At 37.1% G+C, this 17,379-nt stretch overlaps 1 protein-coding gene across 3 annotated transcripts in view; it reads left to right on the top strand.

Annotated features, from left to right (window-relative positions):
* C1QTNF7 (C1q and TNF related 7) overlaps window positions 1–17,379 on the top strand; it is a 124,930-nt gene that overhangs the window by 104,782 nt on the left and 2,769 nt on the right. For 2 of the 3 annotated variants that reach the window (XM_060012792.1, XM_060012790.1), the window contains exon 2: window positions 13,077–13,322. In XM_060012792.1, coding sequence (XP_059868775.1) covers window positions 13,085–13,322 — 238 coding nt within the window. In that variant the 5' untranslated portion in view covers window positions 13,077–13,084. Of the gene's footprint in view, window positions 1–4,257; window positions 4,307–13,076; window positions 13,323–17,379 lie in introns of those variants that run through there. The other variant, XM_060012791.1, reaches the window with a different exon arrangement.

Raw genomic sequence — 17,379 nt, 5'->3', positions numbered from 1 at the left:
TAGTGAATATCAGGTTGGTAGCTTGAAATTGGCCATGATGGAAGTATTTACACCAAGGAAACTGACAAAGCTATTAATCTGTACCTGTTTCTTGAGAGCTGGTTCACCAGCACACTGTGAGATGCTCTGTGAACGTTGATTGGATTGATCTAGATTGAACTGAATTCAGTTGAAAAGTGAGTTAAGGCTACAGGAAAATAAGCACAAGCTGAGAGGAGAAAAAAATGTCTGCCTAGAAAAGACAGAATAAGACCTTGGCCTCGACATGAGTGGCAGGTGTAAATGGAACCCGACTTTTTTACTTTAAGCCAATACTTCCTTCAGCATATTTTTCTACCCACTTTTTTTTTTTTTGCTACTGTCTCTAAAATAAGTGTGAAAATGATGAGTGAAATAGGCAATAACAAGTTTTAGTAACATCTGAGGTCTGAATGCTCTAGGAGACAATTTCAAAGGTTTTATTCTCTCTGTGAAGAAGAGTAAATCCAGGAAGATATAGACTATAATAAGTTAGCTAAGATGAAAAATAATGAAGAAAAAATCAAATATTGCAGAACAGAAAAAATACAGTGATACTTTAATAATATAAGAAACCTTGCCATCGAACACTAAAGGGAATCTAAGGAAGTTATGAATGACACAGAAAAAGCAAATATGAACACCCGTAAATTGTGTCAACACTTGGTCAAGTTAAGACAGAAAAATAAGAACACATCTACCTCTTTTGGAGGTCAAAAAATTTACCCATTTCTAAGCCCTTTGATGGAGATTGTACCAATCCAAAGAAAAATGAATGAGAAAAGCCCTTTAAGAAGTCATCACTTACATGCACCCCAATATTCATAACAGCATTATTTACAATAGCCAAGAAATGGAAACAACCTAAGTGTCCATTGACAGATGAATAGATAAAGAAGATGTGGTATATATATACAATGGAATAGTACTCAGCCATAAAAAAGAATGAAATAATGCCATTTATAGCAACATGGATGGACCTACAGATTATCATACTAAGTGAAGTAAGTCAGAGAAAGATAAACATCATACAATATCACTTATATGTGAAACCTAAAAAAAGATACAAATGAAGTTATTTACAAAACAGAAACAGACTCACAGATATAGAAAATAAACTTATGGTTACCAAAAGGGAAAGGGAGGGGAGGGATAAATTAGAAGTTTGGGATTAGCAGATGCACACTACTCTACATAAAATAGATAAACAATAAGGTCCGACTATATAGCCAACTCCACACAACTTTGCATTTAGTGAATATCAGGTTGGTAGCTTGAAATTGGCCATGATGGAAGTATTTACACCAAGGAAACTGACAAAGCTATCAGGGAACTATATTCAATATCTTGTAATAAACTATAATGGAAAAATTCTGAGAAAAGAATATATGTATATATATAACTGAATCAATTTGCTGTACACCAGAAACTAACACAACATTGTAAATCAACTATACTTCAGTAAAAATAAAGTTATCCCTTGTATACAAATAAATGAACATATCCACAGGCTGACATCCCAGAAATTAAGATTATAAGGACTGCTATTCTAGTCCAGCCTTTTAGAAGACCTCAGAAGGGAGTGTGGGAAGATTACCTTCAAGTCAGATAGTCAGGGCCTTCCTACACAAGTCAGTGGGTTGTTCTGTGGTGTTAGGCTAGGAGTGAACTAATGAAAGAATTCAGCCTCTATGACCTATGTGCCAGTTCAAGTTCAAATACAGTCATGCCATTTTTCTTTCTTCCAATTAGTTCTCAGGATCCCATTTTTTTTTTATTATCAGGTAGACTAGTCAAGATCTAAATCCTCCCCTCCATGAATGATCTAAGAATTCTAGGGGCATTCTTGGTTCAAATGGGGTCATGTCTACTTCTATCCCAGGCAGAAAGTGAAAAACAAAAGTTTTGTTCACTAGTCTTGTTGCTTTAGCTGCCACCAAATTGCCACACTCTAATTGTGCAGAATCTAGTAGATGCTTGTCCATTTGTAGGAGATGCTCTCACTAACCCCGGTACTACCGCCTTACTAAGTTTTAATATAATGACCCTCTTAATTCTCCACTGTTCCCCAAAGGAGAGCTGTGATGACAGAATCACTTAGGACACACGAACTTTCAGCTTCATCCATGTACTCCACCAAAACCAGCCACCCCCAAATCCTTTAATGCTTTTGGCCCAGACTCCCAAGTACCTCCCTCTCAATTCCATTCTGTGGTCCACAGTATTCGTTCTTCACAGCAGGCTTTGGACCAAACCAACGCTGTCGTCCATGACTAATTTCTTTAAGTTTACATCATGGAAAGAAGGGGCTGGGTCCCTGGTTCCTTCCTTTCCAGAAGGCCCTGGATGCTTTAAGTAAATAACCTCAACCCCTCTCCAGCCAAGGGTCCCTGAAAGGAAAACCTTCATCAAACCACTACCAAGTGCTTCCCTTTATGCAGAGAGTCACCTGAGTAACCTCTCTCAATATCAAGTATCCCCTTCCAGGTGACTTGTATCTCTACTTGTATGTAAGGTGTAGAGTGGCTGACATTACTTTTTAAGCTCTACCTCATGAGGCACAAGATGAGAGAATATTAAGAACGGTGAGAAAACTTAGAAATAATCAAGGACAACCAATTTATTTTTTTATATCTTTATTGGAGTATAATTGCTTTACAATGTTGTGTTAGTTTCTGCTGTACAACAAAGTGAATCAACTATATGTATACATATATCCCCATATCCTCTCCCTCTTGAGCCTCTCTCCCACCCTCCCTATCCCACCCCTCTAGGTCATCACAAAGCATCGAGCTGATCTCCCTGTGCTATGCAGCAGGTTCCCACTAGCCATCCATTTTACATTCGGTAGTGTATAAATGTCAGTGCTACTCTCTCATTTTGTCCTAGCTTCCTCTTCCCCCCACCCCATGTCCTCAAGTCTGTTCTCTACCTCTGCGTCTTTATTCCTGCCCTGCCACTAGGTTCCTCAGTACTGTTTTCTTAGATTCCATATATGTGTTTTAGCATACAGTATTTGTTTTTCTCTTTCTGACTTACTTTACTCTCTATGACAGACTCTAGGTCCATCCACCTCTTTACAAATAACTCAATTTCATTCCTTTTTATAGCTGAGTAATATAAGGACAACCATTTTATTTTGAGGATGAGGAAACTCTCTCTGATTAAGGTCCTACTCTACTTTAGCAAAAGCTGTGCCTCACTTGTGTGCTCAAGGCATTATTTTTATGACTCTATGTTCGAACTCAGATTTTTGACAGCCAATAAATTCAAAAGACTATGTCCTCCAGATAGGAGGGTGGATAGCTAAGGCAAAATAAAGCCCACGAATATTCTTGGTCAAATTTGTGATTCGTGCCCATTTCCCCAACTGGAAGTATTTCTTTCAATTTGCATTCTTAATAGCTTGAGAAGAATGGTGGGGAAAGCAAGATAAAAACAAAATTTTTCAGTCACTCAGTTTCCATAAACACCATCATGAATTACATACTGCTCTTGTAAGGATATACATGAAGTTCGTATCAAAAGGACAAAAAGAAATTGATAGCACTGAAGATGAGTTGTCATAGGGTCTGGAGAACCATTCTGCCTTTTGAGTTGTGATCCATTCTCTATATGAACAAAGACCTATTAGTCTTCTGAAAATATCCAATCATTTATCCATTCAGAGAACAAAGAAAACAGCAGTACAGTATTCATCACCCTCTTTCATTTTGTAGCACATAGGATGAGGGACCATTTTCCTGCCGTATTTACCCAGAATAGGGACATCTTTCCTTGTTATCTCATGAGACACAATCCCACTTCCAGAATCTGAAGATTCTACATTGAAAATGCTCAAAAAGGGCATAACTTTTTTCTCTAAGTTAACAACTAATTTCCAGTCAGTGAGTAATTTTTTTCCTGAAACATCCACTCAGTGGAAAACAAATGAAGAGGGGAAAAAATTAAGTAAACAAATCTGAAAACGAGGCCACAACACACGGAGATGGAGGTGCCTCTACAGCTAACGGTCAAGAAAAGCAGGCACTTTCAGGTTTAACTCAAACAAAATCGAGGTTTTCAACTGGCCCTGATTGAGCCTCACCCAATGAATGACTTTCAGTGCCTCTGGCTCTTTGGGACTAATGGAGAGAATTATTTTTAGCACAACTATTTGGAAACCTCTGAGAACTTGGATCTGTTTTTCTGTCTGGTACCAAAGCAAGATTTTCTCTGAGCTCTCATGAAAGATCCTCAGTCTCTTGTGGATTTAGAATTCTGGAGCAACCCACCATCCCAGAGCAAGGTATGGTGTTTACTCTTTTTTTAGAATTTTGGCAGATGTGGCTGCAATGTCCTATTTCATTACGGTAGCTTTTGAGTTTATTAAACAGATGGCTCTGGAAGAAGAATCCATGAAACTGAAGACCTGGGTTCAAATCTCTGGTCTGACACTAGCTTTGTGACCATAAACAAGTTACCTGACTTCTCTGGACATTGGTACCCCTGTCCGACCTACCACAAAAGGGTCCTTGGGAAGATGATACAGGCTTAACGTTGCTCTGTAGATGACAAAATATTTGATAGATGTTAGAACAGATTACTGTTGTGCCATCGTAGCCTTTTACATACAGCAGATGGAGTTTATAAATTATGAAATGTTTATAAGAATAAATATTGATGAATATTTTCCTTCTTTCAACTTTTGTTGAGCCTCTACTGTAGATCAGTCTTTGTCCTAAATGTTTGTGATAGAGTTTGCATTTTGGTGGAGAAAAAGCAATAGTTAGTCATAACACAATGTGGTTGTGTGGCTATGCTGGGTGGAGTAGAGACAGGAGAAGGAAGGGACTTCATGGCCAACAGAAGAAGCTGTTCTGAGGAGGAAAACCAGGGCCCCAAAGGGAGAGCTGAGGAAGAACAAACAGAAGGCACTGGGGTGTGAGCAGCTCAGGTCTGATCCCGTCTTGCTCACAGTGAACTCCTAGTGCAGCCAGAGGAGGACAAACCCTGCTGTTGTGAAATCCCTTCCCCTGCAGGCCAAGGATATGTCTCGTTTTGGCCTCCATGGTTACCTATCCTCCTCCTAATGAATTCCAAGTAAAACACATTTTCAACTTGAATTAGTAATTGAGCCCTTTGCCATGAAGTAATGTTACAGTTTCCCTCACATGATGTCAGGGAAAACCCAAGTGTTTAGAGACAAAAGAGCTCAGTTCAAATCCTGCCTGGGCCATTTTTAGGGCTGTGTGGACTTGAACCCTCAGACTCTCCATTTTATAATTTGTAAAGTGAAGATAATAGCACCAACTTCATAAAAGTGGTGTGGGGATTGAGTAAATGGTGTCTTGAAAGCACAGTAATAAGAATACTAGTAGGTTCCATACATCCCAATTAATCTTTTTTTTTTTTTTTTTTTTTTTTTTTGCGGTACGTGGCCCTCTCACTGTTGTGGCCTCTCCCGTTGCGGAGCACAGGCTCCGGACGTGCAGGCTCAGCGGCCATGGCTCACGGGCCTAGCCGCTCCGCGGCATGTGGGATCTTCCCGGACCGGGGCACGAACCCGTGTCCCCTGCATCGACAGGCGGACTCTCAACCACTGCGCCACCAGGGAAGCCCCTAATCTTTTTTTACTTAGTTTTTTTGTGGTAAAATATACACAACATAAAACTTGCCAGAGTATACAGTTCTACGGCATTGGGTACATTCACAACGCTGTACAACCATCACCACCATCCATCTCCAGAACTCTTCATCTTCCCCAACTGAAACTCTGTCTTCATTAAACACTCATCATTTCCCCCTCCCTCCAGCCCTTGGTAATCACCATTCTATTTTCTGTCTTTACAATTTTGATTATTCTAGACACATCATATAAGTAGAATCATACAATATTTGTCCTTTTGTGACTGGGTTATTTCACTTGGCATCAAAGTCTTCAAGATTCACCCATGTTGTAATATGTGTCAAAAATATCTTCCTTTAAAAGCTGAATAATATTCCATTGTGTGTATGTGCCACATTTTGTTTAACCATTCATCTGTTGATGGACACTTGAGTTGCTTCCACCTTTTGGCTATTGTGAATAATGCTGCTGTGAATATGGGTATACAAACATGTTTGAGCTCCTGCTTTCACTTCTTTTGGGTATATCCAGAAATGGAATTACTGGATTATATGATAATTCTATATTAAATTTTTTGAGTAATCACCATACTGTTTTGTACAGCAGCTGGACAATTTTACATGTCTACCACCTACATTTTACATTTTTTTCCAGCTTTATTGTGATATAATTAACATATAACATTGTGTAAGTTTAGAGTATATGACATGAAGATTTGGTACTCATATGTATTGCAAAATGATTAACACAATAAGATTAGTTGACACATCCATCACCTCAGGTAATTATTATTTTTTGTGTGTAGTGAGAACATTTGAGATCAACTCTCTCAGCAACTTTCAAGTGTATGATACAGTATTGTTAATTATAGACACCACGTTATACATTAGATTCTCAAAATGTATTCATCTCATAGCTGGAAGATCCTTTGTTTGTACCCTTTGGCCAACAACTCTTTGTTTCCTCCACACTTCAGCCCCCGGTAACCACAATTCTACTTTGTTTCTGTGAGTTAAGCTTTTAAAATTTCACATATAATCAAGATAATTTGTCTTTCTCTGTCTGATTTATTTCACTTAGCATAATGCCTTCAAGGTTCAACCATGTTGTCACAAATGACAGAATTTCCTTCTTTTTTGTGGCTGAATAATATTCCATTGTATATTTTATACACACACAGACACACACACGCACACACACACATACACACACACACACACAAATATATATATCACATTTTCTTTATCCATTCATCCGTTGTTGGAAATTTAGGTTTCTCCCACGTCTTGGCTATTGTGAACAATGCTGCTATGAACATTGGGGTGCACGTACCTTTTCGAATTAGAGTTTTCATGGGAATACAGACATCTCTTCAAGGTAATGATTTTCATTTCCTTCAGATAAATACTACCCAAAAGTGATATTGCTGGATCACATGGAACTTCTATTTTTAATTTCTTGAGGAATCTCCATATTGTTTTCCCTAGTAGCTGTACCAGTTTATATTCTCACCAACAGTGTACAGTATTCCTTTTCTCCATGTTCCCACCAACACTTGTTATCTCTGGTCTTTTTATGATGGCCATTCTAACAGGTGTGAGGTGATAGCTTATTGGGTTTTTTTTTTCATTTTCAATTTCCTGATAATAAGTGATGTTGAGCATCTTTTCATGTACCTGCTGTCCATTCATATGTCCTCTTTGGAAAAATGTCTATTCAGATTCTTTACCCATTTTTAATTGGATTATTTGGTTTTTAGTATTGAGTTATATGAGTTCTTTATGTATTTTGGATATTAACCTCTTCTCAGATACATGAGTGGCAAATTTTATCTCCCATAGGTTGCCTATTCATTTTGTTGATCGTTTTTTTTGCTGTGCAGCTTTTTAGTTTGGTGTAGTCCCACTTGTTTATTTTTGCTTTTGTTGCTTATGCTTTTGGTGTCATATTCAAAAAGCTGTTGCCAAGACCAGTGTCAAGTGCTTTCTCCCTGTGTGTTCTTCCAGAGGTTTTATGATTTTAGGGCTTACATTTAAGTCCTTAACCCATTTTGAGTTATATTTTTGAGTGGTATGAGATAGGGTTCCAATTTCTTTTTTTTTTTTGCATGTGAATATCTAGTTTTTTCCAACACCATTTATTTATTGAAGAGACTATATTTTGCCTGGTGAGTATTCTTGGCTCCCTTGTCAAGTATTAGTTGACCATGTATGCATGGGCTTATTTTATTTTATAATAAAGAAAAAACATGTTATTTACTGAAAGCTCTCAAACTGTGGGCACATTTTCTAGAAGTAAAATCTTTGCACTGATTTATTCAGTATTTCTCCAAGTATTTTCCATAGCTAGTTTAGCAAAAACTAAGGGTTTTATGACTTAAAATATTTACAAAACACTATATACTACATTCCTGCCTTACAGATTCAAAATATACATTAACATGAAGGCTTTGAAATCTATAGTACCACAAAGTATTATAATTTTTTAAATGGGTATTTAAAAAAATTAAAGATCTGTTACTTTGTAATCCTTACAGAAAAATAGGATAGAGAATCATTTACAACTAACATCCAGGACAGATCTGTTCAAATTAACAATATTTCCAGAGCTTTGATTTTCTAACTCCAAAGGAGCACACTAGTGGAAAAAAATAATACATTTTAGCACATATTCTGCATAAATTTACATAATTCAATGTAATATTTCAAAGTATTTTGTATGAGGAGTGACTGCTAATGTGTATGTTTCTTTTTGTAGTTTTAAAAATGTTCTAAAATTAGATTATGGTGTACATTGAATTGTATACTTAAATTGGTCAGTTTTATGATGTGTAAATTAAATCTCAAAAAGCTGTTTAAAAGTATTGTAATGTGTATAGAGCCATGACTCACATAGTTCATTCCCAGTCAGAATAACCAAATTCATCACAAACCAGTGGGGCAGTGGTTGAAGGATGGACTTTTTAATACAAGGTGTTGAAAATATAAAGTTGGATCCCTACCTCACACATTTTAATCAGAAAGACTCCAATGGCTCAAATTTTAAAGGTGAAAAAATGAAAATAAAATTGAAAGAAAAGTGGGAGAATTCTTTTTATTATCTTGAAGTGGGGAAGACCTTCTAAACACAAGAAATTGAACCCCCAAAAGTGTCTTCAAGATAAAAAGATTTTTTAAAATACATGAATGAAGTGAAAAAACAAACTGGGAAAAGCTATTTGCTGCTCATGTCATAAACCACATGCAAAGAATATACATATAAATATCTATCGCACTATTGTTTGTAATATCACAAGAATAAAAATGTCCCAAGTATCCATCAATAGGTGACTTGTTAAATATAATAGATTCTTACGATGGATATTCCACAGCGACTAAAAAAAGAATGAGGCAGCTCTGTCTATATACTGATATCTCCAAGCTAAGTGGAAAAGCAAGGTGCAGGAATTTGCATACAGTATGCCTACAGGTGGAAGGACCCACAAGAAACTAGCAAAAGTGATTGCCTCTAGAGAGGGAACCTACATGTCTGGGAGACTGAGAGGAAAGAGAAGAGATTTCCTTTTCATTGCACATCTTTTTTTAATTTTATGAAGGTGCATGTTTTATCTATATAAAAATAAATATTTTAAATACTTTAGACTATACAAAGTTAAAACAACTTAAATCCTTTATCTGTATTTCTCAAACAGATACTGCAAAAGGGACCCATAGACCCCAGGAATATTTCTTTAAATTCTCTCTTTCCTCTTTCTTTTGTAATATTCTCATATTCCATAATTTCTATCTAGTCTTTTTCCCACAAAAATCACACCTTCCCCGCCCCCAAAATCTCCTTTGCCCTCAGCCTGAGTTTTTTGTGCTAAGCACTATTCTACATGGTTGGAGACGTCAATGGCTAACACAAAGATCCCTGCCCTCATGAAGCTTACATTCTATCAGCTAGAGATATTTACAAATTTAAACGCGTAATAAAATTAAGAATAATCTAGTAAATTAGAGGATGATGAGTACAATGGAGAATAGAAAAAAACAGAACAGAAAGAGGGCACGTCATGGATAGGAGAAGGTCGTTTGCAATGTTAGATGAAGAGGTGAAGGTTGGCTTTAATGAAATGGTAGCGTTTGAACAAAGGCAGAAGCAGATGAGGGAGGGAGACATATAGGCATCTTGGAGAAGAGAGCTCCAGACAGAGGGAAGAGACAGTGTGAAGGCCCTAAGGCAGAGTGTATCTGGCATCTTCGAGAAACATCAAGGAGTCCAGTGTGACAGATGATGAGGAAGTGGGAAGAGAGTAGAAGAAGATGAAGTCAGGGAGGTAAGAAAGGTGGGCAACCAATCAAGTAGGGCCTTGTAGACCATGTACCATGAGGCTTTTGACTTTTAAATGAAATGAAGAACCATTACAAGATAATGCCACTGTAGTTTTCCATTATAACCCACACCCCTTTGTCATCCTGACGATTTGAGTCCCAAGCCTCAACCCAAGCCACTCACCATCATGTCATCATCACAGGTCAGGTGCCACAACACCTCATCCCTCAATTCTGATGAGGATTATTAATGGATAACCATTCTGAGTGCCTTTCAAAGTATTCAACTAGGAATGCTTTCAGCATTTAAACTACTGTGCAGACAATATTCTAGTGCATTTGTCAAAGAATTGCAAACCATTTGTTCAATGAATATCTTTGTTTCAGTTGTTTTAATTTATTCTTTCTTTGAGTACCTTTGCCTGGCTCTTGGAAATATTAACATCCTTCTTCCAAGCACATCTTTAAAATTTTTGCATCCTCTATCCATCATAACCTCAACTCTGACCACACGCTCCTTCATAGACTGATCCCCAACTATTGTCATGTGTGTTCTTAGCATCTCCACCAGTGTCTGAGATGCCACTGCCCAAAGCACCTTCTCACCAGATCGTTTCAAGTCCCTCTTAGGACCAGCTCCTGGCTTCAGCTACAGCATCGCATTCCATGTCTGGTTAAAAGCCTCCTTATAAGTATCTGTTCTCCTCTTTTAAATCCCTTCTCAAAGCTTCCTCTAATCAGTTTTTTGCAAGGTGGAAGATCTAGCAATTTAATCATTCTGTCTTGTTTTAACTGACAAGGGTTTGAATAAAAGATTCTTTCCATTTTCTTTCATCTGAGGCACCTTTGGAAGGGCTGGAATGTTTATCAGATCTGCTGGGTTTTCAGAACGTGCCTTAATCCCAGATGAGTAATAAGATAAATAATTTTGAGTTTGTGTTCTATAAGCAGACAGGGCATAGAAAAATGTTCCCTTTGATTTTTTTCGGTTGGGGGGTAAGGGCACTGGTAACATGGAGATGTGGTCAAGGATACAGAGCCTATATTTGGATAAGTTGCTTCAGTTTTTCACTAATTAGATTTCTAGGAATCAGACTTATTTTGAACTACATGTGCACACTATGTTTTTCTCAGTTTGTCATTCCTATGCTCTCGCAAATTTCTGGATCTAATTCCAAGATGTTACAATTTCCTCATGGGTGCTATAAAAGTGGTACAGTGTGCTGGTTAATTTTCTGATGTGGCTGTCAAAAAAAAAGAAACTCTATCCAATTGCTTTTCCCACATGTTATGATTATCTCCTTTTGGTAAGTATACACCAGGGATATACATTAAGCATTGTACAGATTTCTTTTTTTTATTTTATTGATGTATAGTTGATTTACAATGTTGTGTTAATGTCTTCTGTACAACAAAGTGACATATATATACATTCTTCTTCACATTCTTTTCCATAATGGTTTGTCAAAGGATATTGAGTATAGTTCCCTGTGCTATACAGTAGGACCTTGTTATTTATCCATCCTATATATAATAGTTTGCCTCTGTTAATCCCAAACTCCCAATCCTTCCCTCCCCTACCCCCTCTCCCTTGGCAGTCACAAGTCTGTCCTCTATATCTGTGAGTCTGTTTTCGTTCTGTAGATATGTTGATTTGTATCATATTTTAGATTCAACATATAAGTGATATCATATGGTATTTGATATGGTATCATATCTTTCTCTTTCTGACTTACTTTGCATAGTATGATAATCTCTAGGTCCATCCATGTTGCTGCAAATGGCATTATTTCATTCTTTTTTATGGCTAATATTTCACTGTGTATGTGTGTGTGTGTATGCATATATATATATACCACATATTCTTTATCCATTCATCTGTCGATAGACTTTTAGGTTGTTTCCACAGATTTCTTATTAAAGCATAGGTCCAACCATGCAATAACTGCTCATTTATACCACCCCAGAGTCACATGTATACTCCCACCCAAGATGCTGATAGCTCTAAGACATTAGCCTAGAAAATCAAGTGTCCCAAGCCTACACTACACACCTCTCAGCCTATATGCCAAATATGATGCTAATAAATGATCCATCATCCTCAGTGGCCAGGCTTTGTGGAGGGAAAAACCAAATCCCATTAGATCAGAGCTGAAGAGATCTGTTGCCTGCTTCACTCAGACCATGTGGCAACATGTGTGATTTAATTTCACTCAGCTCTTTAATTGAGCCCCAGTGCTAACAGCTTAATGGGACAGTAGGGCATTATATCCTGCAGATTTTAAATTAAAGTTTGAGACAACTCCACTCAGGACATGCACAGTACTCCAATTAACACTAATTGGCATTACACATGATTATCAAATGAAAAACATGATTTTCCTGAAAATGTCACTTCCTTTCTCTTGCTTTAAAAAGCCTATAAATTCTAAGAAAACGACTGTGGAAGCATGCCAAGATTAGATATAAAGATGTCTATCTATCATGGTGTTTATACTAGCAGAAAACTGGAAGCAAATGTCTATAATGGGGAATGTTGTACATAAAGGATAGTAGAGGCAAATGCAACAATTTTTTAATGTTATGAATAATTTTTGACATGGAAAGATGCTCACGATATATTGTTAAGTGAAAAAAAGTTAAAGACTTGCAGGAATGTCATAACATCACTTTTCTTCATAGCATAGAAAGAAAACACCAGAAGGATGTATACGTCAAAATGTAAAGAGTAATTATCTGTGAGTGGTGAGAATAACTTTAATGTTTATCTTATTCATTTGCATCTCTAATTTTCCTTTTAAAAATGTGTACTTTTGCAAAAGCAAAACATTGTTTTTCAAAGTCCACCATTGATTCCTGCAGAAAAGAAAATGCAAATGCAACAAAGTGATTTATTCTGGAATTTTTTTAAATCTTCACTGACTTCATCTCCACCAACCCTTGTGTGGGCACTGAGAACTCTCTATCAATAAAGTGCTAATAATTTTCAATGGAATTATTAGGGCAAACAGGGTATTTAGACACACATGGAGAGGTGAGCCCTGGGGTGAATTTTTGCAAATGTCCATTCTCATGTTCAGTTATGCCAAAAACCCCACCTAAGAGGGTGCATTTATGTCCGTGTGTTTCTCTTCCAGAGCCAAAGATGTTTGTCTTGCTCTATGTTACAAGTTTTGCCATTTGTGCGAGTGGACAACCTCGGGGTAATCAGTTCAAAGGAGACAGCTACTCCCCAAGATATATCTGTAGCATTCCTGGCTTACCTGGACCTCCAGGCCCCCCTGGAGCAAATGGTTCCCCTGGGCCCCATGGTCGGATCGGCCTTCCAGGACGAGATGGTAGAGACGGCAGGAAAGGAGAGAAAGGTGAAAAGGGGGCTGCAGGTAATGAATGAAGTTCCATAAAAAAAAACCTCTGTCACCCCCACCTGAAAATCGCTCCCTTGTTTTGTTGCTTTTTCTAATGAGACTTGCCCTTTAAATCCCTTCTCAACTTCACCTTCATTAATCGTAACAATTTACTGAGTCCTCACTATGCTTCAGATACTGCTCTAAACCCTCTACCTGCATTCTCATTGCATCGTAATGACAACTCTTTCAAGGGGACGTGATCACGTTTTATACATGAGAACACAGAGCGGTAGCATGATTAAATGAATTGCTGAAGATGGAAGTGCATGTCTAGTGACTGGCAGAGCTGGAGTCATCTAGAACATCTGATGTCCGTGACCTCTGGGCTGGTACAGCCAGCAGGCAATGGCTGCATGTGAGACAGCATGGATGGATAGACAGGCAGATGGATGGGGAGGAGACAGAGAGATGAAGGAGAGGCAGGAACTAGGAGCCAAAAGCACAGGGGTCATCCTGCTCTGCACTCATATCCTTAACAAAGACACAAAAGGCTTACTTGTCACAAAGGAAATGACAATAATACTGTATAGCCTACCTTTCCTAGTTCAACACTCTCCCACCTGTCCTGTAGCAGCTGAAATATAGATGTTGTATTGCTCTTTACAGCAACACAATTGTGTCCTACTCTTTCAGTAATTTTCACTTTTTTCCTCACAAATAAGTTGGCCCATGAAGCTTGCCAGATTCTGCAATCCTTCAAAGAAAACTGAATTGAAACTCTAGTAAGGCTGTGTTAACCCTAAAAGAGGAAAATTTGGATGGAATCAATCTTTGAAAACAAGTTTCTGAGTGTAAAATGTGGAACAAAAGACAGGAAGAAAAAGTCAGTAGATCTAAGAAATACATCTCTATCTAGTCATTGCACGTGATTTACTGGTATTATATGAAACAATATCATAATATATATTCAGAAGATTAGATACCAATTCATTGCTGAATTTATCACACAGAAAATATTTGGCAAATAAGAAGCTACTGAATCTATGACCCTTAATCAACACTAGATAAAGTATCTTTAGGTAAATTTTCAACATCAGATAAAGAACTTTTCATTTGGAGCTTACATTTCATCTTTCAAAGGCTCTATTTGGTAGCACATATGAACACTCTTACTGCTGTATCATGATCATGAATACGTTTGAAATCCTATAATAATAACACCAGGATCATAGTTAGATATTACTGGCCCTTTTAGTTTATTGTGTCTAGAAGCAATAATGTAGGAGTCACAGAAACATTCACTGGAGTCAGAAAGACATGACATCTTCAATTACTAACAGCATCCTTGAGAAGAAAACCTCTTTGAGCCTCGGTTTCCTTATTTGTAAGTTGGGGGTAGTAAGTGTCATTGTGAAATTAAGGAAGATAATACATGCAAAGTACTCAATAGAATAAGTGCCATGTAGTAAGCCTTCCGTAAATGTTTGCTGTTATTATTTATTACACTGTGATCTGCAATTAGTCTCAGCTAAGTTTGTGAATATCCAAAGCCATATAATAACCTAGAAATGAGCTATCCATTTCATGAGGTAGTTCTAGTGTTATTTAAAGATATGTATATGGATACGTATTCAGAGCAAATTGAATGTTTGTAACTGCTACAATTTTAACCATATATGAGATCAGCTATCCCCCATATTCATCAATCCATTCATTCATCCATCCATTCATGCATTTTTCATTCAACAAATATTTTTGTGCACCTCTTGCTCTCCAGTATTGTTCTAAACCAGTGTTTCTCAACCTCCACACTGATGATATTTGGGTCCAAATAATTATTAACTGTGGGATGGCTATCTGGTGCATTGAATGACATTTAGCAGCATCCCATTTGATGTCAGTGACATCTCCCACCAATTGTGACAACCAAAATGTCTTATGGCATTGCCAACTTTCCCTTGGTGGGCAGTGTTTAATTGCCCCCAGTTGAGAACACTGTTCTAGGGAATGCAAACATGAACAAGACATTGTCCCTGACTTGATAAGCAAACATTTGGGTGGGGGAGGCCAATATGGAAACACATGATTACAATATGTCACTATCATCATCATCATCATCACCATCATCACCATTAATTAAGAACTTACTGTGTATCAGCAATTTTACATTTAGTACTTAATTTCAGCCATAACCTTATTAGCTAAAATTATAATCAATAATAATAATAATGTTACAAATGACAAAATTGAGATTCAAAAGTAAAAAAGACTTTCCCAACCTTAGTTATTTAAATCCAATATATATCGATACATATACACAAGTAAGGATATACAACAGCTAAGAAAGGTAAGAATGCCTTTGTGGTCAATGAAGAGAAGCACACCTCATTTACAAACAATAAGAACAGAGTCCTGTGGCTTTGAGAATTAGCTTTTAATGTGGCTGGAACTGGACACAACTTGGTTGGAAGCTTCTGCTTCCTGTTTCCCCTTTAATACCATATATGTCTTCTCATTCGTCCCTACCACATCCACCTCAACCCCCTGGCAAGGTCAAGTATATGCCTTCTCCAACTTCCCTCCTCTAAATTACAAATACAGAGTTTATTATACTGAATTATCAATTCTCTGTAAAAATATCTGTCTCCCTCATGGGTCTATAGCAATTATTGTGGTGGCATATTTTTAAAATTTAATTTAATGCGAATGCACATCTATATAAATATCTTCAAATAACACTAGAACCACCTCATGAACAGATTATTCTACTTCATTATATGGCTTTGGATATTCATTAAATTAGCTATGGCCCATATTTGCAGATCACAACATAATATGTCATAACAGCTAACTTGAGGGTAGGACAGGTGTCATTCATGTCAATGGCATTCAGCCCTTGGAACAGTGCCTGGCATGTAGTGGATGACCAATCAGTATTAGATGGTTTAGATAAATGTATGCATGCACACATACATATATGATGGATGGATGGATGGATGGAAAAAAATGGCACTGAAGAAAAAAATCCTTGTAAGCTTGTTTTGTGGAGAACTAAGAAGAAATTCTTTCTCTCTAAGCTTCAGTATCTAAGCATAGACTAACACTCCATAATTCTCCTCTTTACCCAGCATATGTCTGACTGAATAGGGAGGCGGAATGATTTATCCCTTCATTCCATTCTTCATTAATTGGCTTTTATCACAAGGGTAAATCCTTCATGCAAACAGAAAGAATTACTGTAAATTATTACCACTAGTCCCTGATTATCTAACTCTCAGCAGTTCAAAGTATTAAATAGCTATAGAGATCCAAGTGTTGAGATTATAAAGATCTTTTCACGGCTAGCATTGTAAAATTGCATCTTAGTATTTACGGTTTGGTCTCAAAGAATTTTCAAGAGGATGAAACCTCAAGCAATCTAGTCCAACACCTTCATTTCAAGAACTGGGAAACTAAAGTCAGAGAGGTAAAGCCCCTTCTTCACAGTCACCTAACTAATCCATGGCTGAATTAGGGCTTGTCAAGTCTACTGAGTCACTGTTTACTACTTTCCCAATGGCTTTAGAGTGAACTTAGATCCAATTTCTTCATAGTACAAATGGGGCATTTGAAACTAAGACAATAAGTGACTTGCCCAAAGTTATAGAGGCAAAGAAATTTCAGTGCATAATGAAATTTAATGGCAGAAATTGTTACTGATGCCAAAATGTTTTTTTATTGATACATCAGTCACTGGTGAAGACAGCAAAAGTTAGCTCCTATTGAAAATAAAATAATAATGTATAAGTTGTAGTTCTTGATTCAAAAGTTAATTTAATAGTAAAATAGTATTCATATTTCATTTCTACCAAAAAGAAACAAACACTGAAAGATTAGACTATTATGTCCTTATTTCCAGAAATAAATACCAGTTTGTTTTGGCTGGGGCTAGTGGAATTTCGACTTAATAACAAAAGTCATCTAGAGCTGGAGGATGGTCCTATGACCAGTAACAATGCTGATCCTAGTCACCAAAAACGGGTTACATTCATTATTAGCATTTTCTATGCATCATAAATTATTACACAACCTCTTTCTAAAATTACTGAAA

The sequence above is a fragment of the Delphinus delphis genome, chromosome 5, assembly GCF_949987515.2.
Source record: "Delphinus delphis chromosome 5, mDelDel1.2, whole genome shotgun sequence".
In the NCBI taxonomy this organism is placed as follows: Eukaryota; Metazoa; Chordata; class Mammalia; order Artiodactyla; family Delphinidae; genus Delphinus; species Delphinus delphis.
This window is presented reverse-complemented; position numbering and strand designations above follow the sequence as displayed.